The 25,524-nt window shown below is 44.5% G+C and overlaps 1 protein-coding gene across 43 annotated transcripts in view; it reads right to left on the minus strand.

Moving 5' to 3' along the window:
- FBRSL1 (fibrosin like 1) overlaps nucleotides 1-25,524 on the minus strand; it is a 385,537-nt gene that overhangs the window by 129,254 nt on the left and 230,759 nt on the right. For all 43 annotated transcript variants that reach the window (XM_085509366.1, XM_085509358.1, XM_085509360.1 and 40 more), the window contains one exon: nucleotides 13,761-13,790. In XM_085509366.1, coding sequence (XP_085365492.1) covers nucleotides 13,761-13,790 — 30 coding nt within the window. The remainder of the gene's footprint in view (nucleotides 1-13,760; nucleotides 13,791-25,524) is intronic.

Below are 25,524 nucleotides of genomic sequence, written 5' to 3' on the forward strand. Positions count from 1 at the left end.
TGAACAATACCTCTGAACCTGCTATTGTCAATGTCATTTCCCAGCACCTCCCCATTCCTACCAGCCGGCTAAAGCAGCAGTTAAGAAAGTGGGAGTGCTCTGCAAGCCTTCCCTGTCTGTAACAGACCCACATCCAGCTATTTATTAGATAATCCAATTACTGTGATGTGACCTTATTCCAAGCATTTCTGTCTACTCAGACTGCAGGGACAGCCTATCAGCCAGGGTGTTTTTCTTACAGTAATTCCTCGATGCAGACCTGCTCCTCTAGCAGCAGAGGTTATTACGGAACACAGCTACTGCACAGAACAGCACTCCTTTGCACCTCCCTGCCTCTGATCGCTCCCTCCTGCAGGAACAGCCTTGGCTGGATCTCCTGGGGGCTTTAACACATCAAATAACACCAGGGTGATTTCCAGCATCACCCAGCACAACTTTCTATGGAAACCAGTGACAAACTTGTGAGACCAACCACTAGAGCATCTAAACCACAGCCTCTTCTACAACGGGGGTTCAGAAATCTCATTTGCAAATATACTCACAAATGAAACTTCTAAGAACTCGGATTCCTAAGCGATGTGTGAGACAAACCCCAGCATATGCTTCCTCTGAAACAGGCTCTGTCAAAGCGTGTGGGGCTTCTGCTTGGAAATATGCTGAGGCAGGACCTTGGCCTCTATCCATTGACCTCTGATGACAGAGATTAGATAACAAGAGAATGGAAGTGCTTTCAGCAGTGTTGTTGTGTGCTCAGAGACATAATAAAGAGCATGTATCATGGCAGTACCCAGCATTTAAAATTCCCTGGAGAGATTACCCAGTGAGAGGCCAGTCTGTGGTGTACCCCTGTGTGCTACACCGACCTTCCTGACTCACCTGGAGTAAAGACTCCAGCTCTCCTGCTCTGAAGCATGCCACAGCCTCTGCAGACTCATGATGAAAGTTGCAGTTCCTGATTCTCAAGGGTCATTTCTATCACCCCTTTCTCCTCTTCGAGGCTTTTCACACCACGATTCAACATTAAGTGTCTGATAAAATGAGACCCAAAAGCCAGGAGAGGAAGGCGTGCAGGTGTAGAAGCAGGCACATCTACAGCCACGTGAGAGCTACAAATCAAACCAAAACCAGAAAGGGAGTTTCCAAATGCAAAGGGTCACTGCTGTCTAGAGTTTCATCAGGCAAGAGTTCACAGGCAAGATTTCTCACTAAAACTACTGGCTCTTCCCATTTCTTTGGCACTGTTGTGTGACACAGCCCCAAAAAATGGTGCTCATTCAAACTGTTGAGGGACCCTCTGTCAGTCTTTGCTGCCCAAAGCACCTTGGGCCCTCCTGCAGCCATGTCAATAATTCAGTAATCCCTGCTGCCTACTGCCCCAGTGAAGCCTGCAAACAGGGAAATTGCACTGGATTGGTAAGGAAGATGGACCTGAGGCAGTTTGTTTCAAATAGGCACAGTTCCCAGTGCTAAGTACAAAGCTGTGCTAAATGTAAGAGGCTTGCTTCATCAGCTACAGCTTCTGATCAGCTATAGGTAGGGGAAGCAACAAAGTGCTCGTAAAACACAGCTCTTGTCCGGCCGGTTTCACACTCCTTCCTTCTCACTGAACACAAATAAGATTACACAGATAAGCTCGGGATTATTTCTAGTTGCATAAGTTTACACCTCTCACCTCGCTGCATCATTGTGTCTCGCTTCCAACCTTTGCCCAGGTCAAAGATGCACATACACTGTGCCTATCAGACAGCCTATCCCAGGCAGCTTCTCCAGCAACAGCAAGGATTGCCTCCCACCTCTGTGCCCCCAGTGCTGCTGGGCTGAATGCTGATCCAGGTGTCACTGAGCCCAGAACTCCTTTCCCCTGCACATCCCCTTCACCAGGGACAGCTGCTACGAGGAGATGTGCTCTCCTAAGCCCTGGGAACATCACAGCTGTCTTTGTGGGGCAGCTGATCTGCACAGGAATCCCAGTAATGGACTCACGTTGGTGGCTTCACTGCTACTCCCCCAGAAGTGTATGAAAGGCCACCGGGCAAGGATTACCTAGGACGATTTAATTACGTGTGAAAACAGCTGCAAAGCTTTATGGGGTTTTAGGGTTGTTGCTCTTTGGATAGGAAGGGAAAGAGGAGATGGAATTAGACACGGAGGAGCTGGCAGGGGATGACCTGTGATGGCAGAGGAGCACTCTGTTGTACAATCAAGCAAAAGCTTAGGGACTGGAGCATACAAAGCCCTTTTATCTCAAAGGGGCTGTTTTTCATGACTCGTCACCTGGAACCAGGTCGGTGTGACCCGCGGCATCTCTCGTGCTACCAGCACTAGGAGGGACGAGCTTTTCTTTCTGCACCTGCTCTATTTATCGAGCAAAAAGGCTGTTTTGTCACTATTTACCTGTATCTACATGTTAAACCATGGTAGCCTAAGGGGAAGCAGGGTGTATACCTGCTGATATGACCTGAAATCTTGGACACGTTTAAATCAAAGCATTTTATTACTGCCTTCCGAGAGGCCAGAACTTCACCCCTGAGAATACAGTGTCTGGAGAACAGCAGACAGCAAAGTGCAAGGAAAAGCTTTGCATTATCATTTACAACACCTTGTCGGAGGTATTTTATCCTTCTCAATTCCATACAAAGGTCTCTGTGCTTTAAAAAACATCTTCAGAGGAAAACGAGCCAGTGCAGAGAATACTTCTCTCAGCACTAGCTTTCATAAGGCACAAGGAGAGCTGATGAATGCAGTCTGGGAGCTGGTTGATTTAAGGACTCCTCCAAACACATCTCATGCAGGAATTACAATGCATGTGGTATTTGCTTGTTTTTGTTTTTATTTCCATTTTATTTCTGGATTCTGCTTTGCTTTGTAAGTTATTTCTCTTGCATGACAAGCAATATCCAATTATTCGTGCACTGCCTTTTTTGTTTTGTTTCACATTGACATTTTGCCCAGCCTTAAGACCACAAGGCGCTTTACTAGAGCAGTCCTTCTAGCTTCAACAAAGTCTTCTGTGTTGCTGGCTCTTACAAAGTAGTACACAGAGACCCTAACACACACAAAAAGACACGCAGGCGGTGACATCAGCCATGGTTTCCCCTCCATATGTGTGTCTACATTTTCTCTATCTACGCACAATGGTGTTTTTAACCTGAAAACAATGCGTTCAAGGAAAAAAATATGGTTTTGTGTGATAGGATTTCCAGCGGAGCCTGAAGGACTTTGGTATCCCAAGACTATAAAGGAAGCCTGAAGAACACAATGCTTAACATCTTCAGCCTCCTTTGAATTCCCAGCCTTATTGAACCAAGAATAAAGAAAGCCTGGGCCGTAAGCAGGAATTCACTAATTAAAGAGAAATGGGGCTTATTTGTCTTGGTTTCTGAAGTCACAGCTCTCTACTTCTGAAAACACAAGTTTCTCACCAGCTCTTTTCCGCCCTAGGGCTGTGACCTAAGCAGCTTAAATGATACACAGATTTTGGTCGAAATCTGCTCCTTATTTACTGGACTTCAAATGTGCAAGCAATTACCGAATGGCTCTCGTTTATTGAATAGAAGTATTTAGGCATTATGTTTACAAAGGCCTAGAAACATTAAAATCGAGTGAAAAACAATTATTTTTACAGAATACATCTGCAAGCAATATGAAGTCATTTTGTTTTTGTAAATTTCTCCGTAATAGACTTATTGTTGATGTGGAAAATGTTCGCATCGCAGTAGTGAATTATTTTGAAATGCCAAACTTAATAAAGGAGAAATTATTGCAAATAATATCGCAACCCTTAAGGAAAAAAAGAAGAAGAAGAAAAAAGCAGCCAAAATACCAGCGGTTTCCTGACTAGTCAATCCTCTTCAGCTTGGCAGCCCTCTTCAGACTAATCAGGAAGAGTTAGACAAATAGTTACTTTATTACGGGGGCTGTCAAATAAATCAGGATCTGGCGAGCAACTGTTTGGGAGCCCTGCAGCCTGGCTGGCCTTTCTTCCTGTGAAAGCAAGGCGGTCACAGCAGAGCCATGGATGTGTGCATCTGTCTGCAGAGCAATGTGCAGGCTTCAGGCCTCTGTGTGCAACCAAGTCCACATTTGCTGGCTTTGTTGTGGACCACGGCTTAGAGAAAAAAACCTTTCCCAACCAATTAATTCAAATCACTGCTGTTATTTTTAAGGGAGAGCCCTGAAGATCAGAGCACAAAGAGTAACGAGGAAATAATGTTTGATACAACATCATCCAAAGAATTAGGTCATGCATTTGGAGTGTGTTACCTGGTTCTTGCCATCGAGTTACTTTGCCTACAATTGTTTGCTCTTGATGGAGGCAATTCTGCAAGTCTGAGACATGGCCACAGCTCATGCCCACAGAACAGTGAAACCCAGTGAGCAGCCCCAAGAAATGGCTGTGCCGCTGTGCGGGAGCTGCTGCAGTGCTATTCTTAATAGGAATTCACTTTCAATACAGATCTGCTTTAGTTCTAATTGACTTTAAAGAGCAACTAAAAATAATAGCTCCCGTGGCCACAGTCTCACTCCTCCCCTATGTGGCTCGTGCTGCTGGGATGCAGGAAGCCCTCCTCCCACCCTGTGCTGCAGGGATGAGCACGTGTGGATGCCCTGCTCTGGGAAGGGCAGCTGCTCTCCTCCTCCCTACTCTTTCCTCCTCAGCCTACCACCCATTTCCTTTCCAGTTTTTCTATATGTTGCATTTATTTCCATTTTAAGTGGAAATGAGTTTTTACTCATCTGTTTAAGGCAATTCGTCCTCCCATCTGGTTTGTGCTGCACATCATCACCTGCTGTCCTGCCATAAGCCAATTTCTGAATGCTTAAGCTGTTGATGGCTGTTGGCGGTGATGTATGAAGCAAATACAACGCCAGAGTTGCAAAGACTTCAAAAGGCTGAAGATAACCAAGAACGATGTTTTGACTAAACACAGACGTACGCACCAAGAAGCTGATGCTTCTTCCAGCCATCCAACCTTCTCCAGAACCACCTCTTAATGTGTTGCAGTTGCATGAACGATCTCGGTGTGCAAAGAGTTCAAAGGTAACAGCTGTCCTCAAACCATATTGATAGCACCACCACCTTAAAAGACTTTTTTTTTTCAGATGAAGTTATGAAAACAAGCTCTAATGCCTCAGAAAAAATATGACTTCCAGTGTACGATTTTACATGTGACCCAGAACACATTCCAGTTCAGCTAATTATTTTCTTCAGGAATTGTCTACTTCCAGCAGGGTACAGAAGGGAAAACCCACAAGCTAGTGAGCACTCAGGTGCTGCACACATAATAGAGTGACAAATACACACCAGTCACCATTGGGGCAATTAATAAAAAGAAGAGATGCCTTAACATCTTTGCTGGCTATCACACGTCACCCTGCGCTTTTATCCTCTCACAATACCTTCAACCAACTTTATGTATGAATGAGATCCCTTTCAATTTTAGACTAATGCTCTTTCATATTTATAACATTCAGGATAGCTACACATGCTTGATTACCTTTAAAACACTTATCATTATTCCATTTAAAAATAAATGAATCCCATTTAAAAGTGACTTGTCCCCGTCTTCCAGTATTTATGGACAAGGACATATGGGGCCGATTTCTCTCATTATTAACCGGCACGTCTAAGGCTTAAATCATTTAAATTATTCATTGACAGCAATTGGGCTACTCATGCAAACTCCCACTTGCAGAGTGAGTCCCAGTGATAGGATTGGTTGAGTGCATGAAGACGAGTGAACAGATCTTGGGATGCCCTGAGCATCCGCAGATAATGCTGACTTCAATTAGTGTGAGGAGTACTTTAGATAATCAGGTGCCATCTTTGCTAACAAATATCACTTCACTCGCACTTACAACAAAGTTATTCTAAATGCTGTTTTCTTCCAAGATTCTCATGACTGCAGGTCTGAGTGGCGACCTCCAGCAGCTGAAGGAAATCTGAGATACTCTGCAGTGATTACAACAAAGCCTGAGCCTGCTGCAAGACATTTCTAGAGCACTGAATGATGTGGGACTTTCCAATTTGATGTGGGTTCTGCACAAAGCAGGCAAAGCATGAGGTGGGCATCTCTGCAGAACCTCTGTGCTTTGAAAGCTTTCGTGAAGAACAAAGTTGACTCTAAGCCAAGCAAGAAAAGCATTCCAAGTCAGTAGCAGAAACTGCCCACCTCTGGTATGAATACCACTGTTCCAGCAACACTGAAATCTGAGGCAGGAGGTGGATAAATCAAGTGCACTGCTGAGCTGGGATGTTAATAGTCCACACGACAAAGGCAGTAAACATTTAACTCTCTGCCATAAAGAGACTTTCCAGCCTATGGCAGACTGCTCTGCTCTCTGACCAGCTCAGCGGCGGCAGACCTTGAGCTACCGTTGGTGCATTCTGAATAAGTGGAGTCAGAGGGAGAGAATGGGAATCATCCTTCATGGGAAAAATGCTTATGGTTGTTCTTTGCAACATTTTACTTTTAATTAAAAAAAAAGACGTGTTTCTCATTCTCTTCAGAACGAGCTCAAAAAACATTAGTAATCATTTTCAGGTCACATTATATTGTACACACTGCAGCTGCTTTCACAGCTACGTGGGCAAATTACTGTTTTTCTGCACAACTAAATCATTATCAAGGTAAGAGCAGACAGGAGGTGCCACCAACCCCCAGAGGTTACAGTACATCTTAGGAAATATGGCTTGGCCCTTGGAATTGGCAGCTTCCTGATTTCAGTCTCCCTTCCCTGCCCAAGTCGAGACCCAGCATCAGCTGGACTTTGTCCCTGGAGGTGAACTTGATAGTAAAAAGCCTCGTATTGTTTCTTTCCCCCCTAAGAATGGCAAGAAGGTTAGTAAGTCTTTAAACTCTTTGCTCTTACGGCTGTTAATATTTCACATTGCCAGCAGGGAAAGGAATTAAAACTGCCAGTAGCTATCCAGATAGATTTTAAAATCCCCTTCCCTCCCCCTCCTCTCTGCCTCCCTCAGCTTCAGAGGATATTTTCCCCGCAAATTGGTTTTAAATTAAGGAAGGTGATGAAGGCAATGTGCCGTCTCAGCATTTTCCCAGGTGCACTTAATCTAATTTCATTACGGAGATCAGGACAGATGATCGCTACAGTCGAAACATTAAGTCTGTCCATTTTTGTATAAAAAATCATTAAGTCTGTCAAAGAGTCGGCGGGTGGGCTGTTTATTATTGGAGATGAAGGCGCGCTTTGCTTCCCCAATAAACTGTCAGGAGTAGTAAACCACAAATTAAGTCAGCTGCTGCCAAAGATTTAGGCAAAGATCTCCAACTAATTTTGACACAGGTGTGGGAAAGGCCAAGGAATCAGGGGCTGTAAGGCAGGTTGTGTGCTCTGCAAACCAAGTGAGTGTATCTGATGTATTTCAATTGGACCCACTCAAGGGAGGACTGGACATCAGTGGGTATGGCCAAGCACAACTGGTGGTGGTTTTGACACTGCAGATGCAGCACTGGAGGGAGGTGCACCATGGCAAGCACTGCTTTACCCTTCCGGGACCATCGTTTTGTCTTCTGCAGATGAGAGCTCATAAAAGCTTCATTTAGCTGCTGCTGTTTTGAATGCATGCACAGCTTTAATGAAAACATAAAATCCTATTCCTCAGATAATCATACAGATATCATACAAAATTAGAGGAAAGCCGTCAGGATGCAGAAACTGTGGCACGCTATTTAAAAGCCAAAAAAGAAATCAAGTGAAGCTTTCAGGCTGTATCTTCAGGCCTTACAAAACTGAATGTGAACCATTTGCTGAGGAGAACACCTTCCTGCTCATGGAAAATGGAGATGGGCAGAACTTGGTACTTGAGACTGTCAAGAGATGTTAAAAAGTACAACGTCCTACCAGGGATTAGAGTCTTCCTAGTACATACAGAGAAATTAATAATACCTCAGATGGAATCAGGAGTGATATTCTAGCTGGAGCTTCAAGTTGAAGGCAAACTCCCATGTTTGCAGTTGATATGTGCTAGATACTGCTCTGAGGATCAAAATGTCTGGAAATCTGCAGTGAAAACTAGTTTGGATCTTACTGCAAAATGGACTCAAAAGCAGGAGCTACTAGAAAGCTACAAAACCCAGAACTGACTCTTTGGTCATCCTTAAGTTTTATCCTTTACGCCTGCACAGAGCACCCTGTGCTGCATGCTGGGCTCTTCTGATCTATTTAACCTGCTAAAGCAGTTTCAGAATACAGTCACAAGAAGCTGTAAGCCAAATGAGGGACTGAAATTGCAGCAATTACAGTATGCATCCTCCAAAATCTTCTCATCTTCTTGGCATCCTTACGGTTAATTAAATCATTAAATTATAATGCCAATTCCTATCTGCTGCCTACTATGTCACGCTCATCACCAGAATACCTGATCACCTTCCGGGGAGTCCCTTTGCATTTGTGCCTGTGCTATAATGGGGTTTCTTGGTGTGGACAGACAGCTGTATGAGATTGCTCTCTTCCCTGCTGCCTCAGATGTTAGAAGCGTTCTCACAAGGTCCCTGGGAAGATAAGGAAATGCTCATGGATGGGTAACTGGAACTGGGAGATGCTGAACAATAGAAAAACCAGAGAGCTTGGGAGCTGCCAACTGCTAGCAACTGAACTGGTATTATCCTGTCTTGCCCACAAGCTTTCCATAAGATCTAAGTCCTTTTATGCGAGTTAATGATGGACTTTTGTCAGCAAACTACAAGGCCCTTCCCATTGTTTGCTCTGAAAAAGAAAATGCTACATTTTCAAGAACAAGGATGGACACCACAGACTGAGATGACTCAGCTTGCTATATACAGACTAATGTTCTTAAAATCTGCCTTTTTTGTCTGGATAAAGCAAAAACATAAAATCTCAGTAGGAGGGGAGAACATTGGTTAACATTTTCAATTGCATTTTTGCTTTGCTTAAATTCTAGGAATACCAAGGTCAGGGAGGGACATTATTCCTAAGGCTTTTTCCTAGAGCTGCAGGCACTCTTGCTGGGAGGACAATGTGAAAGGCCCCCTAACCTCTGCAAGGGCTTGGTGGGAACCCTCCCACCCGCTCTCCCTCAGCCACCTTCTACCTGCAACCACTCTTCCCTCCCTGGGTTTCAGAATGTCCTCCATCTTCACCCCACCTCTGTAACCACTCCTGCCATTTTGTGCATTAAGAACATCTTTAACATGGTGTTATGGGGCTTTTCTCTTTTTTTCTGGGTAACTTCATACATATACACAGAGACAGCAACCATTTCTGTTAGAGCAACTATTAGATTCTTCTCTTGATCACATCCCCTTCTTGTGCTGTCTAAACTATGCCTCTTCCCTGTGCACTTATAGATGCCCTTCCAAGGTCAACACAGAACTGATAATTCCCCAGATCTTCCACAGAGTTTATTCTCCTCATTGCCTCCAACCTTATCACTTCCACCTCTCACTCAAGCTTGTAGTTCTCAGTACTCTCTTTGACTCACATGGCTCTCTCTAAATCTTAACATTCAACCGATGGTTAAGTCCTGTGCATCCTTTTTCTTTACAGCTAAGCTCTCCTTCGAGCTCTCGCTATCTCACCTTCCATTTATCATTCCATCCTTTCTTCTGGTATTGGCAGAAGTAACGGCGTCCTTGTGCCTATGGATAAAATTGCTGCAGAGATCCTTTCCCCAGTCTGACGCTTTGCTCCCTGCACAACTTCCCACTTCCTGAATTGCAAGCATTTACTTTTCATCTTTTGACCCCTTCACAGCTCGCCTCTATTTCCCAACACTGATACACAGTACTGATGTCAGCACTCATCTCTCACTGGACTCAATCAACCCTTTATTAAACATTCAAATAAGCGCCTTCCCATTATGTTCCACTGCAGAGAACAACTTTCCCTTATCGGCCACAAATCTGCCCGATTTTCCCTCTCAGATGCCTCCTAAAGCCTTCCCTTTTACTTCAGTTCAGCATGTAGCAGGATGGCACCCAGAGGTGCTGCTCCTCTCCCATGCATCAAGTGCTAACTCACACCTGCCCATGCACTGCTGCCTGCTTCCAGCACCTGCTGGGACTCAGGAATTAGCACAGCACACAGTGTGGTAGGGCTGAATTCACTCTGCTCAGAGCTGGGCCTGATGAACTTACTGCGCTGCTGCAAGAAGTTGCATGAAAGCACTGTTTTAGAAACCTGACCTAACTTTGTGTGACAAGCAGCAATTTCCCATGCAGCAGACAGAAGTCCAAGGCTGAAAGAACACGAGCGCTGAATTGCTCTGAAACACACCAGCTTTTTTTAATGCTGCCTTGAACACTGTTATTAAAAAATGGGAACTGCATTTTGGAGTAACGAGCAGAGATTACTCATTCCCTTGTTTTACACAAGTTGACTTTTGGCTTTCTGCAGAACACCACTTAACAGAGCCCATTACCAAGCTGCTAGCCACTTTTCATAGGGATGCTAGAGCAGGTAAGAGACAATAAGTGGAACTGTTGATGGTTTATATTACTCTATTATGTTAATGTTCACTAAAGTATGCCATAAGCTCTCTCATTACATGTGTATAAACCAATTCTCTGTGGTGTTATTCCTGTGCTAAATGCTATAACTACATAAATCTTGAATTAATGGAGACTTTATAGTTCCTGAAAATGAAGGGTAATTGCTGTCTGTTAATGCTGTTGTTGCTATTAAAGGAAGTATATATTTTCAGTAACAATGTTTATGGACCGTGAGCCTCACACCGCAGCAATTGCACAGTGCAGAGATGGTGCAATACGATTATCAGACTAACTCCCTTTCTCTCTCTCCTCCCTCACAAAAAGCACAATATCCTTTCCACAGCTTTGACAAACTATCCTGCGATTCTCCTAACGGTTGCAAAGTCCAAAACTTCGTCCTTCAACGAACATACAGTCAAAGAAACAGGATTTGCATTTCCGTCTCTGGGAACGCATGATTTGCTAAGTTTCTCGCTTGGTTAAATGTCTGGACAGCTCGGTTTATTGGTTTGGGTATTTCAAACAGTTCTTGGAGAAGAGCGTGGTGACAGAATGATAGGAGTGAGAAAGCATCATCCCACTTAACTTCCTTCGAGACTTCAGCAGTGATGCAGAAGTGAAAGGCTATACTTGGGCAGAGACAGCTCTCAGAGAGGAGATGGGATGGACAGGTCCCCAGGGCCGAGATCCTACTCTCCCATTATGAAAAGCAGCAGCACAGTTTGGAAACACGCTCACAATCTGCTGCAGAACTGCACCTTGCACAAAGTAATGACTCCCCCATTCCGATATACTGTATGTATGACTGACTCTGCTCAATTACTTTTCTCCCCTGGAGTCCTTCACAACACTGCAAAAAGCAAAAAAAATACCACCACGAGCGTACTTATATTCTTTCAATGTAGTGACGGCAAAGCCTTAATTAGGCTATAACGTTTGCGTTTTGAAACATAAAGAGCTCAACAGCCCATAGAGCTATGAAATAAATAAATAGTGAATAATTAGTAGCGTGGTAGAGAGGGAGAGGTGTAGGAGGTGGAAATTTTCAGTTTTACTTCTAGTGCTGTCACTGACTCAGCCTGTACTGGGACGTGAGCATCTCTGTCATCTTCCCTCACGAGGTACAGACAGATGACAGTGATCTGCTCCCGATGACTAACAAAAAGTGTTATGCAAATCAAAGCACATTAGTAATTCCTGCCCTGCCCTTCATTAGCACCGGCATGTAGGTGTACCTAGAGGAAGCCGCTTCTTGCTGACCGAGCAGCAAAGCAGGATAGTTCTGCAGCACTGCAGAATGAAGCTGACCCCTCGTGTAGTTTGAGAAGCCTGATGCTGGTGAGACAGCACGTCCAACACTCCATCTGCCTGCAGGAGCCACACAGTGGTATCAGTGGATACATTTTCTCTACCAAATGGAAAGGGGAAAAAGCACTCCTCAGTGCAGTCCCTCAGGACAGTCATGACAACACGTTTATAGCTCCCTGTTGCATCCAGACAGGTTAAGTTTTAGACAAATACCAAACAGCCTTCCGGGAGAGTACAGCATGAGAGAGACTAATGCAGACAGCCAGGCAACGTCGCATTTACATCATCCCCGTGAAGTCTCTTCACTTCAGCCTTGGTGAGCTTACACGCATGTGCACATATCTTTGCTGACAAGCAAAGGAACCCTACTTAATCCCACAGACCTATTTAATAGAACCAGTGTCATGTCTCACGTCTCAGCAGGTCAGGTAAGGTATAGAAAGATGATGATCTCACACTGTTCCCCTCATGAAGAAAAGAAACGTTACTGAAAAGGTGGAGTCACCTTAAAGAGAAGATAGTTGGGAAATATGGGAGACCACAAGGTCAAGTTACTGATACAGATATGTAAAGCAATGCCACATTAATGGTTAGGAATGCTGTAATAGCCTTTCATTTGCTGTAAAGGACAGTGTGCGACTGGCCGACCGCACTGCAGCTTCCTCTGAAGGTAACCTCAGATCCCACATTCTGAAAGCTAATCAATGTTGTTCAGATTTCAATTTCTTCTCTACAAGGTGAAGTCAAACCTAATCTAACAAATGTCAGTCTCAGATGTAATGCTGCTAGCTGGGTCTACCAGTGTAATTTAGATAATCATTAATAGCATAGCTGTATAATAAAACTACATGTCACTTACAACTTCATCTGAGGTTTGACTGGCAGATCTTTAAACAGTTTTCTAAGTGATTGCTTTTACTTTCTTTGATTGGGCAGTATAAGAAATGGTTTAACCCCACGGTACCTGAGCTTTTAGGGAATAATTTCTCACCCTCCCCATCCCAGATGTCAGATCTGCTGCGTAACTCTGGGAGAAACAGAACTTGAGTGGCAGTTTCTGGGAGTGACTTTAAAAATATAAAAAATGGCATAAAATAAAACTTAACCAGAAGCCTCTTTCAGCACGGTCTCTTGAACTCATGGTAACCTCCGATGTATGGCTGTGGCCAAGACTGCTGCCAAGGCGACGGGGCTATCTGAAGTCAGCCTTTACTTCTGTAATGCTGAGCCAGTAGAAACCTACGTGCCACAGCTTCTCATGAATGAATGCAAGAGACTGGACAGCCAAAATATAATGAAAGTTTGATGAAGACCTAACCTGACATGCCAGGTTTGATCTGCCAGAACAGAAGCCAGCAAGGAATACTGAAGTCCTTCATACATTTGATGCTTAAGAGCACGGTGCAACTGTGGCTATGTTGTCAGACCTCTCTGTTTTCCTTGCAAAAGCGAAACAAGAAATCCCTACAGAAAACCACATCGCTACCACTTTTCAATGGCCAACCTCTGTATTAAAAGAAAAGGTCAGAAAAACCATTGCTCTGTGATAAATATGCACGCAACACGACAAAACACTCCTTGGCAATCAAGGCGCTGCATTGGAGGTGGGTGCCACTGTCCCACCTTCTGGGCTGATTACAAAACCAACATCAGCAAAGGTTACTGTGAATAAAATATGGGCTCCTGGCAGGTGATCAGAGGAGGCTTCCTCTGAAACAGCACTAGCGCTGTGATTTGGGTCTCACTGAACGCTCACATGCTAATTGAGACACCATTCCGTTAACAAGAGTTTCTCTTCTGTAAACCAGAGAAAACCATAAAGTGTCTGATCCAATGCTTGCTTCGTTCTATTATAAACAATTTTAAACCTGACATGAAGCCTGGAGGAAAAATATCACTTGTAAATTCATTCTTATTTTGACTGTGAGGGAATTTCCAAGCTAGTAAAGCACATGAAAGAAGAAAATTCAGTCTTACCTTATCGTCAACATCACTCTCGCTGTCACACTGTGGGTTAGAGAGAGAAAAAGATAATGTGAAAAACCTTTATGTAGTGAGATTTTTTTGCATCATCTGCTTAAATCTTTAGGATAGCTGTTTATGATGTTCTCAGTTCAATGAAACATGCACTTTTGATGTCTGCAGTTATGCCTTTTAGATTGCCAGCATAAACCAAAGCCAATTTCTCTCTTTTTATACAAAAATACGGTGCACTCTTACTATAATGGGTGACAACAAACTTTAAACAAAAAAGACAATCAGCTACGCATTATAAAAACAACTGTACCACGAACCCCACAGCAGAAAGCGTGCCTTTATACCAGCCCAAACTGCACATCATATCCTAACGGCCCTGCACTGCTCCACCTTGATCAGCACTTTGTCACCTAACAAGGAAACCGTGAAACCTGCAATCAATTTCTAATTTAATGAGCGGTACCAAGAATAGTAATTACAAGACATCATAAATTCTGGTCCATTTTTTAGTTTGAATCAGACGACGATCCCAGGAGGAAATGGTTGCTCATAAAGAGTTTTAGAGCAAAATCCCTTTCAGCTTCTGAAAATGAAATGCACAGCACAGGCAGAAAGGGAAGTGGAGCACTGAATGCATCAGGACATGCACTGGGGAAGACTGGGGAATGTGAATGAACCCCTGCAAAGTGAGCAAAGCGTTGTGCAGCTTTGGTGCCCAATGGGCATTTCATCCTGCATTTCTGCAGCCCTGGCATTCTGCAGCTGTACTGTTGGGCAGGACAGAGCAGTGCCCAGCCACACTGTGGGGATGGTCCACAGGAACACACATGCTCCAGTGGCACTAGCATAAAAGCAGGAGTCAAACTCTGGGTCACTTTGCCCATTCCCGCTCCTCCCATTGGCCTTGTCATGTCTTCTTATCCAGAAGTCACAAAGCAGAAAATTCAGCTGTGACATTCTCCTCTTTCTGCAGATTTCTGAGAGACTATTTAATCTGTTTTTCTTGTGCTTGGCACACGAAATGATTGACCCCAAACACTTGAGGTACATTTTACTCTTAAATTCTCTGAAACACAAAAGCACACGAAGGACAGTGACAGAGCGGAGGGGTCTCCCGCAGAGATTCTGCAGCGAGGACTGCTCAGCTTTCCAATTTACTCCTTATTTCCATTTACCTTCAGAGGAAATGCTTGGTTTAAAGGAGCTGTTTTTCTACAGTCTTGACTAAGCAGAACTCTCTTCCTTTTGAAATGAAACCGTGCTTCACACCGCCCCACCTGATCTATGGCACAGGTTCTAGAGAAATCCAAATGTTTAAAGCACTGCACGCGGCTCAAACCTCATATGAAGCCATTCTGGAACAATAAGAGCCCAAAGCAAAGAGGGACACAGCGGTGGGACAGCAAGGTGCTGCTCTGTGGGGCTGCAGGCGGTGCTGGCCAAGTCCCATGTGAACAGCAGCACTAATGCCTGCAGACTGCATTAAGTCCTGGCCAATTGCTTTGTGCAAGGAGGCAAGAGCATCAGAGAGCTGCGTCTTTAGCAAGTGCTCTCCTATGAGCTGCTCATACCCCGTCGAAGATTTTTATTTTCATCATTTAACTTTGTGCTGACAAAGCAAAGCAGCCATCAAAAACAAGAGGGTGGGGAGGAAGATGCAGTCGCAGCATCGCAGTCCATATTTCTGACAAACCCCTGAGAAATGGCAGCTGCCTGGGGAAGCCCTTCTCCTCCAGCTGGGCTGAGCCCAACCAGGAGCATGTGGCTGCTGGGGGCTGAGTGAGCTCCCTGCTGCCAACCCAGCCATGAGCATCACAAACCCAGCATTATTTTAGGCTCTGAACCCACTATCAGCTAAGGTAACCTCAGCTCCCATCTTGCCCTTCATGCTGACAGAGGCAGTGGATTTCGATGACGATTCACTCTTGCAGGCTTGAAGTGTACTGCAGTGGATTTACTCTTATTGCAAAAATGGAATAGAAATAACTAAGAAATACGATGTCTAGAAAACATTCAAAGTTATCATCTGAACGTGGGTGCTGTTGCCCATAAACCCGGGCAAACAGGTTACTAAAACAACAGCACTGTAAATCGTAATAAATCTAGGTTTAAAATATTTGAGAGCCTTTTTGTACCTCAATCTGTCTCTGCCTTTCCTGCCGTATTACGACATCATGAGAACGGGCTTTTTCTGGCTGTTAAGAGAAGATTCTTGCTGCAAACAGATTTGGCCTCAAAAATTCATACATCTATAATGAGCATAAAAACCCACTGCAGATGGTTTGCGTCTCTAAAAGGTGCAGAACAGCCTTACTTAGATGCCTAATTTTGCTTTGTACCAATATGCAACTTTGTCTCATGTAGATAAGAGCAAGTTGTAAAACGCAAGTGAACCATCAAATCCACATGCTAAGTTTTATAAACAGACATACGAAGGAAGCAAACATCTGCTCTCTGAGGACACATTTTTTCCTCATTCAGCATTGGAAAATACTCCATAATTAATTGTTTTTAAAATGAAAAAAGCAAAGAATTTTGTTTCATTTTAGCTTACATCTGCCTTAGCTTTATCGACAGCGCTGCAGTCCTGCAGCTAAAGAAGCCAATGGGGCCCACGGATGCAAATATGGCTGTGCACAGACACAGATCCCAGTCGTGTGGCTGTGATTGCCTGATGGGTGCTTTAGGAGCCGTCCTTCAGACAGCAAGTTGCACAACTTCTTGTTCATCCCCACTCCTCTGGCAGTTTGCTCAGCCTAACTTCCGCACACCAACCCTTGCAGAGCAGGCACAGATTCCTCTGCTGTGGCTTCCAGACCACCAGCGTACCACATCTCAATGCATGTGAGGATGAAGTCTGTAGCTACCAAGCGGTACACACGATGAGAGAACACGGGGAGATGAGCACAAGTATTTGTATGATTTGCACTTCTGCACAGTGTACATAGTCCTGGGAAGTGGGGAGCTGACCACAACCCCAGGCACATGGCTGCCCACTCACATTAGCTCCCGCCAGCTCCTATAGGGAACAAACAGCCCACTTTGGTGGAAAAAGCCCAAGCTTCACCATTCATTTAGGCTTTCTTCTCTTTAATTTGGAGAAGTGTGCTCCCACATCGGCACACAGAAACAGGAACCCGCGGGCTGCTGAACACACACCGCACTGAGAAAGCAGCGACAGCAAAACCAGACCTGCCCGGGACACCGAGAAAAACAGAACCACAGCTGACCCCATTCCCCTGGGGGGGTAAAAAACACCGCAGATGGCAATGGGCTGGTGCAGTTTCTGTGGCAACGGCCTGACTTTATCTTTGCACTCTCTATTCCCCAGCCTCCACCTCCCACCCTGGGTCAACAAAGAGTGACTGCCACTGATGTGGTGTAGGATGGGCAGGGAGTGTAAGGGAATAATGAAGTCAAAGGAGAAACTTGGGGTTGACACAAAGTTTTGTGCATGTCCGAAGAGTCGAGTGGCTCCGGGTGGAGGAGCAGAGAGCCGAGGCCCAGCAGTGCTCCCCTGGAATGCATCCACCTCCCATGCAGCTGCGGGGGGACAGCAGCCCTTATCAAAACAGAAGGTTAAAGAAAATGAGGAGAATGGCAACTGTTGACAGCTATGGGGCTCATTGAAAGACAAAAGCTTCAATTACCTGGATTTTTCTAAAGGCCTGTTAACACTCCTGGTCTATAAGCGAAACTGTAAACAGGCATTGTGCTGGGTTCATAAAGGCTTGTAAAAGGGTTATTCACTGCCTTGTGCCAATTGCCTCTCAATGCCACCAAGAATGTTTGCAAAGCCAATCCCTAATTGTGTCGCTTTTTGGAAACGTTTCCTTGCAGTGCACACTCAAGTCAGAAACAAGCCTCCTTCACCAGGATGTTCAGCAGAAACAACACAGAATTTGGGCCAAGCTGGCCCAATGTGCAGTAGAAAGGCCATGCAATGCCCTTCCCCTGCCTCCTTCCCCTTCTGTCCCCATTTCTGTGCTGGGGACACCCCAACAGCACAGGGCAATGGCACAGGGCTCTTCCCACTCAGGGAAGTGGCAAGATCTGTGTTACGGTTTGTTTGTACTGAGATTACACATCTTCTTTTCTGGTAAGTTCAGGAACCATCAAAATAACCGTCAGCACTTTTTATTTGCCCTCAGCATTTAAACTTTCAGATCACCCAGTTTTTGTTCGCATAATAGGAGTCCTCCATTTATTACCATGAAACCAGGCTGTCACGTAGCTGCCTCACGCCAGAGCTCTAATACTAAACAAAATCAACCCCAGTTTTGCAAGGCTGCAACAAGATCGACAACGCTTCAGTGTTATGTCATCGGGTGCAGAAACACACAGCGTTATCTGAAATGGGGCCACATCCTCCACGTTTTAGAGAGCGGCACAGAATTCACCTCGGCTTACTCATGTAAATGTGGCATCTCCCACTCAGACCAAGGCTGGAGGTGTAAGATCTGCACCGTGCCTGTGCAGCCCCAAGGCTGCTGGTTCCTGCTGTGCAAGCACAGAAGTTACAGGTTCCTGCCCCTGTCCTAGCTTACAGAAAGGCTCACATTTCTTTACTCAAAAACGCACATACCTACAGGTATTATTTATATCCTGCTTATGAGGATGGTGACAGACATCTGAGCTGGCTGTGTGAACAAGCAGGTTCCAGCCCGGAGGGACATGTATCCTAACCAGGCTACCTGCCAAAAAAATGGCATGGGGAAGCATAAGGCAGAAAGAAGAGGAGCCCAAAATATTACGTAAACAATCTGTAATATTACAATGCAAGCTGCCAGGTTAGAATACATGTCCAAAAAGTTGCATGAGATACACAAACTGTGTAGGCAACCACAGGGCTTACACACCCACTCAGTCCCACAGGATGGCCACGTCTGCTCTCATTTCCAACTGTACTTAGTTATTGAGCTTCCTTTTAATAACGAGGATTGAGGAAGCATCAGGCCTAAAACCTGGTTTGTTATTGCTCCTTTTAAAGGAGGAGTGTGTTTTGAAGAGCCCTTCCCCCCGGTCCCATCCACTGCGCTGCCGGGAGCTGCTCACAGCAGCAGCATACACGGATGCACACCCGGGTGTGCAGGGGGAGGGTGTTGTTTCCTATTAAGTCTGGCATCAGATTCATGTCTGCAGGGGCTTGCTTAAGATGATAGGAAGAGAGAGTTTTATCATGAGCCAGACTGACAGAAAAGCCTGCTAATGGGACTTGAGGCATACACAGGAAAGAAAGTGCCAAAACATTAAGCTACCGCCAAGTGTCAGAGGGCCACTGATTTATTGCAGCAATTTTGCCACTGTGTCCTTTATAAGGTCCCACAAGTCCTTCCTCCTGGCAAGAAGCTGTGAGCTGCTGCAGCTCGGGGAGAAGCTGCGATGCAGAGAGCAGAAAGTGTCCAAGCGCGAGGCGGGGGCCGGGGGGGTGAGAAGGGGGGACGGAAATCGAATGTTGACTTGAACTTGCCCCAGGCAGCAGAGCCCTCTTAGCTCCACTGCCTCCCTGACAGTTTGATGAAATGAGTCAGGGCCTCCCTATGGCTAGACCAGCTCAGGCTTCCAAGCGCTGGGGTAGAGCTGTAAGAAACAGATTGAGCCTCAGGGCAGCAATCTTTTTTTTTCTTTTTTTCTCTCTCTCTCTTTTTTTTTTTCCCCTTTCTCTCCTCAGCATTTGGCTGGGGGAAGGGGGAGGTTATGAGCACTACAGATGTATAGGCTGAGCCTTTGTCTGCGGAGGGGGAGGGAGAAGAACAGCAAGAGAGTATTAGCTATGGCAGCCGAGAATAGCCCTGAGCACTATAACTAATTTTGAGGGGCAGTGATGCATTGTACAGGCTGTGTGCTGTTTGGTCTGAGGGGGCCCCTGTTGTGAAGCGGCAATCAAGAGGACATTTTGTTAAGTGACCAACAGCTGTCATCTGCAAGCCGGGCTCAGGGAAGGAGGGAGCAAGGGGGAGGGAGGAAAAGAAGGGGGGGGGGGGGGGGAGAAAAAGAGCATTTGTCCCTTGCAGGCAGAGCGCATTAATCCACCAATCTGGCACAGCTTTCACTCCAGCAGCGCTCGGTGCCTCCAAAGAGCTGCCTGCCACCCAGAGCTGGGTGCCTCTGCTTGCCCAGCACAGCCAGCCTCTGGCCTCCGCGGGCCCGCCAACCCACGCTAAAAATACTGTTTAAGTCTCTTTTCATTCCATAAAATTGAGTTGATCTGCTGCAGCTTAGGGTCAATCCCTCAAGGACTGTTTTTTCCCCCCTTCCCTTTTCCTTAGCACTCATAAATTAATCAGGAAGACCCTGACTAAGTCATTTCATGCTGTACAACATAAAAGAAAGTCCCCGATGATCCAGGCGAGCATCTATTAAAAGCGGGAGGGGGGTGGGAGGAAGGGCTGGGAAGGAGGGAGGAGAAGGGAGGGGGGAAAGGAGAAAATCTCAACCTTTTTTGATTTTTTAGGATAAAAGCTGGAGGACTTTGTTACAAATTCTAGCCAACATCAAAACACCTTAAATAATTCAAGGAACATGTTAAAGGGAAGGAGCTGAATGTTGCTCTGATGTTCAGTTGATGCAACGCAGAATATTACCCCAAACAGCACAGCCTGTTAAGGGAGGCAGCAGCCTTGAGCATTTCAGTTCTTTAGAAAAACGTCAGAACCTGTAAAAATCATAATTTCCAGCAACTTTTTTTTTTTCTTCTTCTTACTCGGCGAGACTGAAATGTAGGTTTCTGACAAGCTGTTAACAAGACAACTTTAGAAATCTGTCTGGAGCTCTCAGGGAGATGGGCTGCCATTTCACTGCTTCGAAGGAGTTCATGACATGACAAGCAAAAATCAGGGAACACAGACCTAAAAACCACGGTGTAATTTTCATTTGCTTCTGTCGTGAAAGAATTCAAGCAGAAATATTAGAAGGTTGCACAACTAAAAAAGCCAGCAACTGGAAAATCATTGCTGTGGTTTGACAAGCGCATCTTCTGTGCTGAAAATGGTTTCTTTATGATTACACCTATATGCAGGAGAGCAGTTCTGGGGAAAAAGAAACAATAAGGGTAATCACAAATGACTCCCTGAGATCTGCAAAGTAAGATCTAGAGTTGCCCGCTTTAAGCCAGGTCTAGGATCAACCTCCTTCTTTAGGCCTCAATACACCCGCACAATGTTCTTCTATCATTTCTGGATGATTTAATGATTTCTTTCCAAAATCAATCTATCCTATTATACTGTTAGAAAGAACAGAACTATCTACCCTCATACAACATATCTCTTTCTGTGTATAATCTCTATTTTTTAAGCATTTAATGGTGGGTTGATAGAGCTGCCTTGAAGTCAATTCACTGATTGTGAGTGACTCATTATATCCACACTTACAGCATTTTGGTACCCTGGGATGGATGCTTTGGAAACTCTCAAACAGCTCCACAAATACAATCCTACGGTAAATTTCAGTCCACGTTCAACAAGAGAGAGATTGGACAATGCGGGTCTTTCTCACTTGTAACACCTGCAGTTATACCAACAGGTAATGTGAACTACAGGCAAAATTTAGCCCAACCTTTGCAAGGACCAAGCAAATAATGAACTGAAGCTTTTTCACCCCATTTCTCTCTCAACTCATTTCCACACAGCTCCAGTGGTGCGATCCCACAGCCTTGCTTGGGTAATTGAAAGGACAGCGCATGCAGAGTTGAACGGCTGACACTGCATTTCACCAATTTACGAAATGGAGGAGACTCCGACAAGAAAAGAGACACAGTTTGCCCCTCTTCTGAAGCACTCACAAGTTCCTTTCATTCTCCCCTTGGCTGGGCATTGTGTAACCTGTCACTCATTTTCTTTTCATTAGACAGACACGCTAGGAGACATTACAGCCTCAGTGCTGGATATAGATTTTCACTAAGAAACTAGAGAAACAACCATTACTTTCTTATTCTGTGGTTCTAAGCTCTGACTAACCCCATTTGCCCGCAGAAGACCTCCTGCCTTGCTGCTTCCTTTTACCTCCAGCCGGGTTGGAGTTACCCGGCTGCTGCCCTGGCTGCTCTGGTGCAAGAGAATTCACAGTGATGCACAGCTCAGACCCACTCAACTTTTGTTTAATGCAAGGACACCTGGACAGGACGCACCCAGCAGGAGAAAAGTGGCTTAAAGCCATTATTTACAACACCGAGAGGCTGCTGCAGTTCGGAGGGGGACTAAACCTTCAACATGACAGAGTTTAGGACTTAATATGGATACAGCCAAAAGCCACTTTAATGATAATGATCTGTCTAGTAATTTCCCACTTACTGTAAACATCAGTTTTCTTATTCTTTTTGGACCGTAAATCTAGTCCACTTCTGTGCCATGCCCACGTCATTATGGAGCCACAGAAAAGTACTCTGCCACTCGGCCACTCGAAGAGGATTTGTTAAAGTATCCCTGGTCTAATGGCAAACATTGAGTTGTTCTCAGCTCTCTGGCTCCACGACACGGAACTCGGTTTGGAATTGCCATTTACATATCTATTTAGAGGAGAACATGCACGGCTGTCTTCCCTCGCTGCAGAACCACCATTAGCTGCAGGAAGCTCTTAGAGGAAATTTCAGCGTGGAACTCAGCAGGGACAGCACTTCTTAATACCTGAGTATCCCGCTTAATAACAGTCACCCCCCAGAAGGAGGGTGATGGGTTTGTGGTGAGGAAACCTGCTGTGACTTTTAACAGCTGATTCACATGAACGGTTACTGTATTTGATTTATACATTTCATTTTGTATACACGCGCTCACTTTCTCTTTTTTCTCATGCTGTCAGCTTCCTTCCTCCTTCCTGCTTCTCCCTGCAGCTCCAAGTGGTGAAGTGAGAAGAGAACATTTCAGGCTCTGCATGAAGACATCCACCTGATGACTCTACAGTTTCCCTCAAGATACTGTGCAGATCTTTGCATTCAAATACAGGCTGAGCTCCCAAACATTTCTGAGATGAAATCACAGAGGTGGCGATTCATTACAGAATCTGACACCTTCAGGGATGAAAGAAAGATCACCGTGCCTTGTAACCACTTGTTCTGGACCTGGCAGGATGACTCTGCTGAAGTCGATTTGAATTCAGCTGTTGTGAAGCTGAGCTGATGGGTTACACATCTTGAAACACATCCATATGATGCTATATGTGATAATATTTTTTGCTGACTACTCTGTTAATAACTTTGGACCTGGAAAGCAATCAAAAGTATCTACTGGGTTCTTAACATGCGTTAACCTGGTAAAATGAAGCATGGTTCATTTTTAATTTAGTGGGAATAGGAAGCTTGTGTTTTGTAAATACAAAGCAATAGGATGCTTTGTTTTATAACACCTTTGGCTATTAAGAAAGGAAGTCCCCATCAGGGACAAGGTTTGCAATATTTATAGATAATGAATATAATAATCAGTATTATTTAATTACACTGTTATTTAGCTCATAGCCATGTTTGTGATGCGGCTATAAAACATGAATCTTACAATATCTACCATCAATGTTTGCATTATTGAACATTCATATTCAGGTCTGGGAAAAGACAGCACAATGTTTGAGATATCCAGGGAAGACCTGTTCTTCCAAGGAAGTGCTCAGATGAGGTGCTTGAAAAATTCAACCATTGCTTTTGAAATAAACCTTGAGGGATGGATGCCCCACAGACCGCCCACAGTGGTGAGCTACCCTGCAACAAAGTTATTCACCAAGAAGGACACTGAAGAAAGAGTCAAAACAAGCAAACAAACAAAAAGCCCACAACAACAAAACTCCCCAAAACAATAACAGAAATCCAGTCGCCAGCAAGAGTCATTAAGAATACATACTATGTCTTTTTCTCCCTTTTGTTCCACCCAGATCTTAAAAATACGGAAGTAGGTGACTCTTGGGGGTGGAGGACATCCATTGCCTAGGGGTGTACATTTGGGTGTCTTCAGTATCGTCTGAGGAATGTAACAGAGGATGCGAGCTAATCCAGTTAGAGACTATCACAGTGGGTTATTCATTTTCACAGAATTATGGCAGGACAAAGCTACACATTAAAGTTTCAAGGCCTATGCTATTACGTGGAAAATAGTCCTTCAGCACACCGAGCAAACCCTAAGCAATTTAAAAACATATATATTTGCTATTTCAGGAGAAATTGTAAGGGCTTCCCATTACAGCAGTACATCTGCTCCTTTCTCCTGACCCCCATAGTTACTCATTTGTTCTTGTCAGCTCTCCAGATGTCAATGATTGATGCAAGTGCAATGATTTACAAGAAGGAGCCCGCTACCTTGCTGTTCTGCTTTCAGACTGGGAAGATTTGACCAGCAGTGACCTCAAAGATCAAGACAAGGGCTGGAAGTACACGTTCAAGGACAGCAACGCAAGTATTCTTAGCCAAACTATCCTGAAACTCTCCCAACAGGCTCTAGGTTAGGACATCTACCCTTTTCTGTTGGCTCTACACAATTTTTAATGCACACTTTTCTTCCACGACTATTCTGGCAATGCCCAGATGTGTTGATAGCCATCATTTAGGACTAGAAGCTCCATCATGTCAAGTCTTTCCTCAGCAGTGACAGCCCCCTGTATGGCTAATTCACACTGCAGTGATTAGAGAATAAAAGAAAGAGGAAAACATCTCAACAGGAGGGGAAATTGGAGAAAAAGAACAGAAGACTGAAGAGTCAGAGTGGAGAAAACAACTTCCTGTGCTGCAAGACCAATAATGAGATGGGACTACAAGCACTGTCTGTTTGGGTATGAGCTCTATCGCCTTTAATCAGTAACCAGCACTGTTAGCACAACGATAAAATTGCTCATAATTAGATGGAACAAACCAGTGTGTATTTGTCATGGAGCGAGAGTACATTCAATTATGTAAACTTTTCATTTTTCAGTAGGTAATTGTAAACACAGCTGAATGCGAAGTCTGTTTGAGTAAATGGAAAATACCTTGGCTACGTATTAAGTAGCCAGCTCCTCTCACAGCCAGAAGTCGTTTTCTGAACCTGCTGTGATTCCTGCTGTATCAGCTGAGTGATGCTGACCAATGCACACACATGCTTTGCAGCCATGCACAGCAATAAAACACCAGAATAGCAACTCGTGGTAATATCATTCATAGTGGGTGTCATCACTGCATGTGATATAAGGAGGGCTTTTCAGGGGCTGAGATGCCCTGAAGGATGCTTTAAAGCCTTCAGTGGAGCTGGACCGTGGGGAGGTTCTCCCCAGAGTCATGTGAAGCACAGATGACGAGAAGCCCAGCTCTGAGCAGCAGTGCTGAGAATGGCAGGTCCCATGCTAACCAACATCCATTAAAAGTATATATATTCTTTCCAATTCATACCTACCACACGTTTGTTTCTGAAGCAGAACCAGCATTCAAAACAAGCCACTTTGTTAGCTCAGCTGGCTCATGAAAAATTGCCACAATTACAAAAACAAATCTTTGTTTCCAATTTTCAGTAAGCAGAGCCTTAAAAGAACAAGCTGCTCATGAAAGCATGATTGGCTTTTTTTTTCCCTAAAAAAGAGAAGAAAGAAATCTTTCCCAGCAACTGCAATTATGATACTTTCATGTCAAATGAATTATATTACTGAAAATAAATCTTTCTAAGATGCACAAGAGGGTTATCTGGCTCCAGTCAGACTTATGCATTACTGGTTTTATATGTTGTACTCTACTTGATTAATATAGGTAATCAAATTATATTGCCTTCCACTGTGCTCTCAAATTCAAGGCTATAATGTTTTCAATGACAAAGTTCATAGAGTT

The sequence above is a fragment of the Coturnix japonica genome, chromosome 9, assembly GCF_054131305.1.
Source record: "Coturnix japonica strain WE chromosome 9, WE-NBRP24, whole genome shotgun sequence".
NCBI classification, from domain to species: domain Eukaryota; kingdom Metazoa; phylum Chordata; class Aves; order Galliformes; family Phasianidae; genus Coturnix; species Coturnix japonica.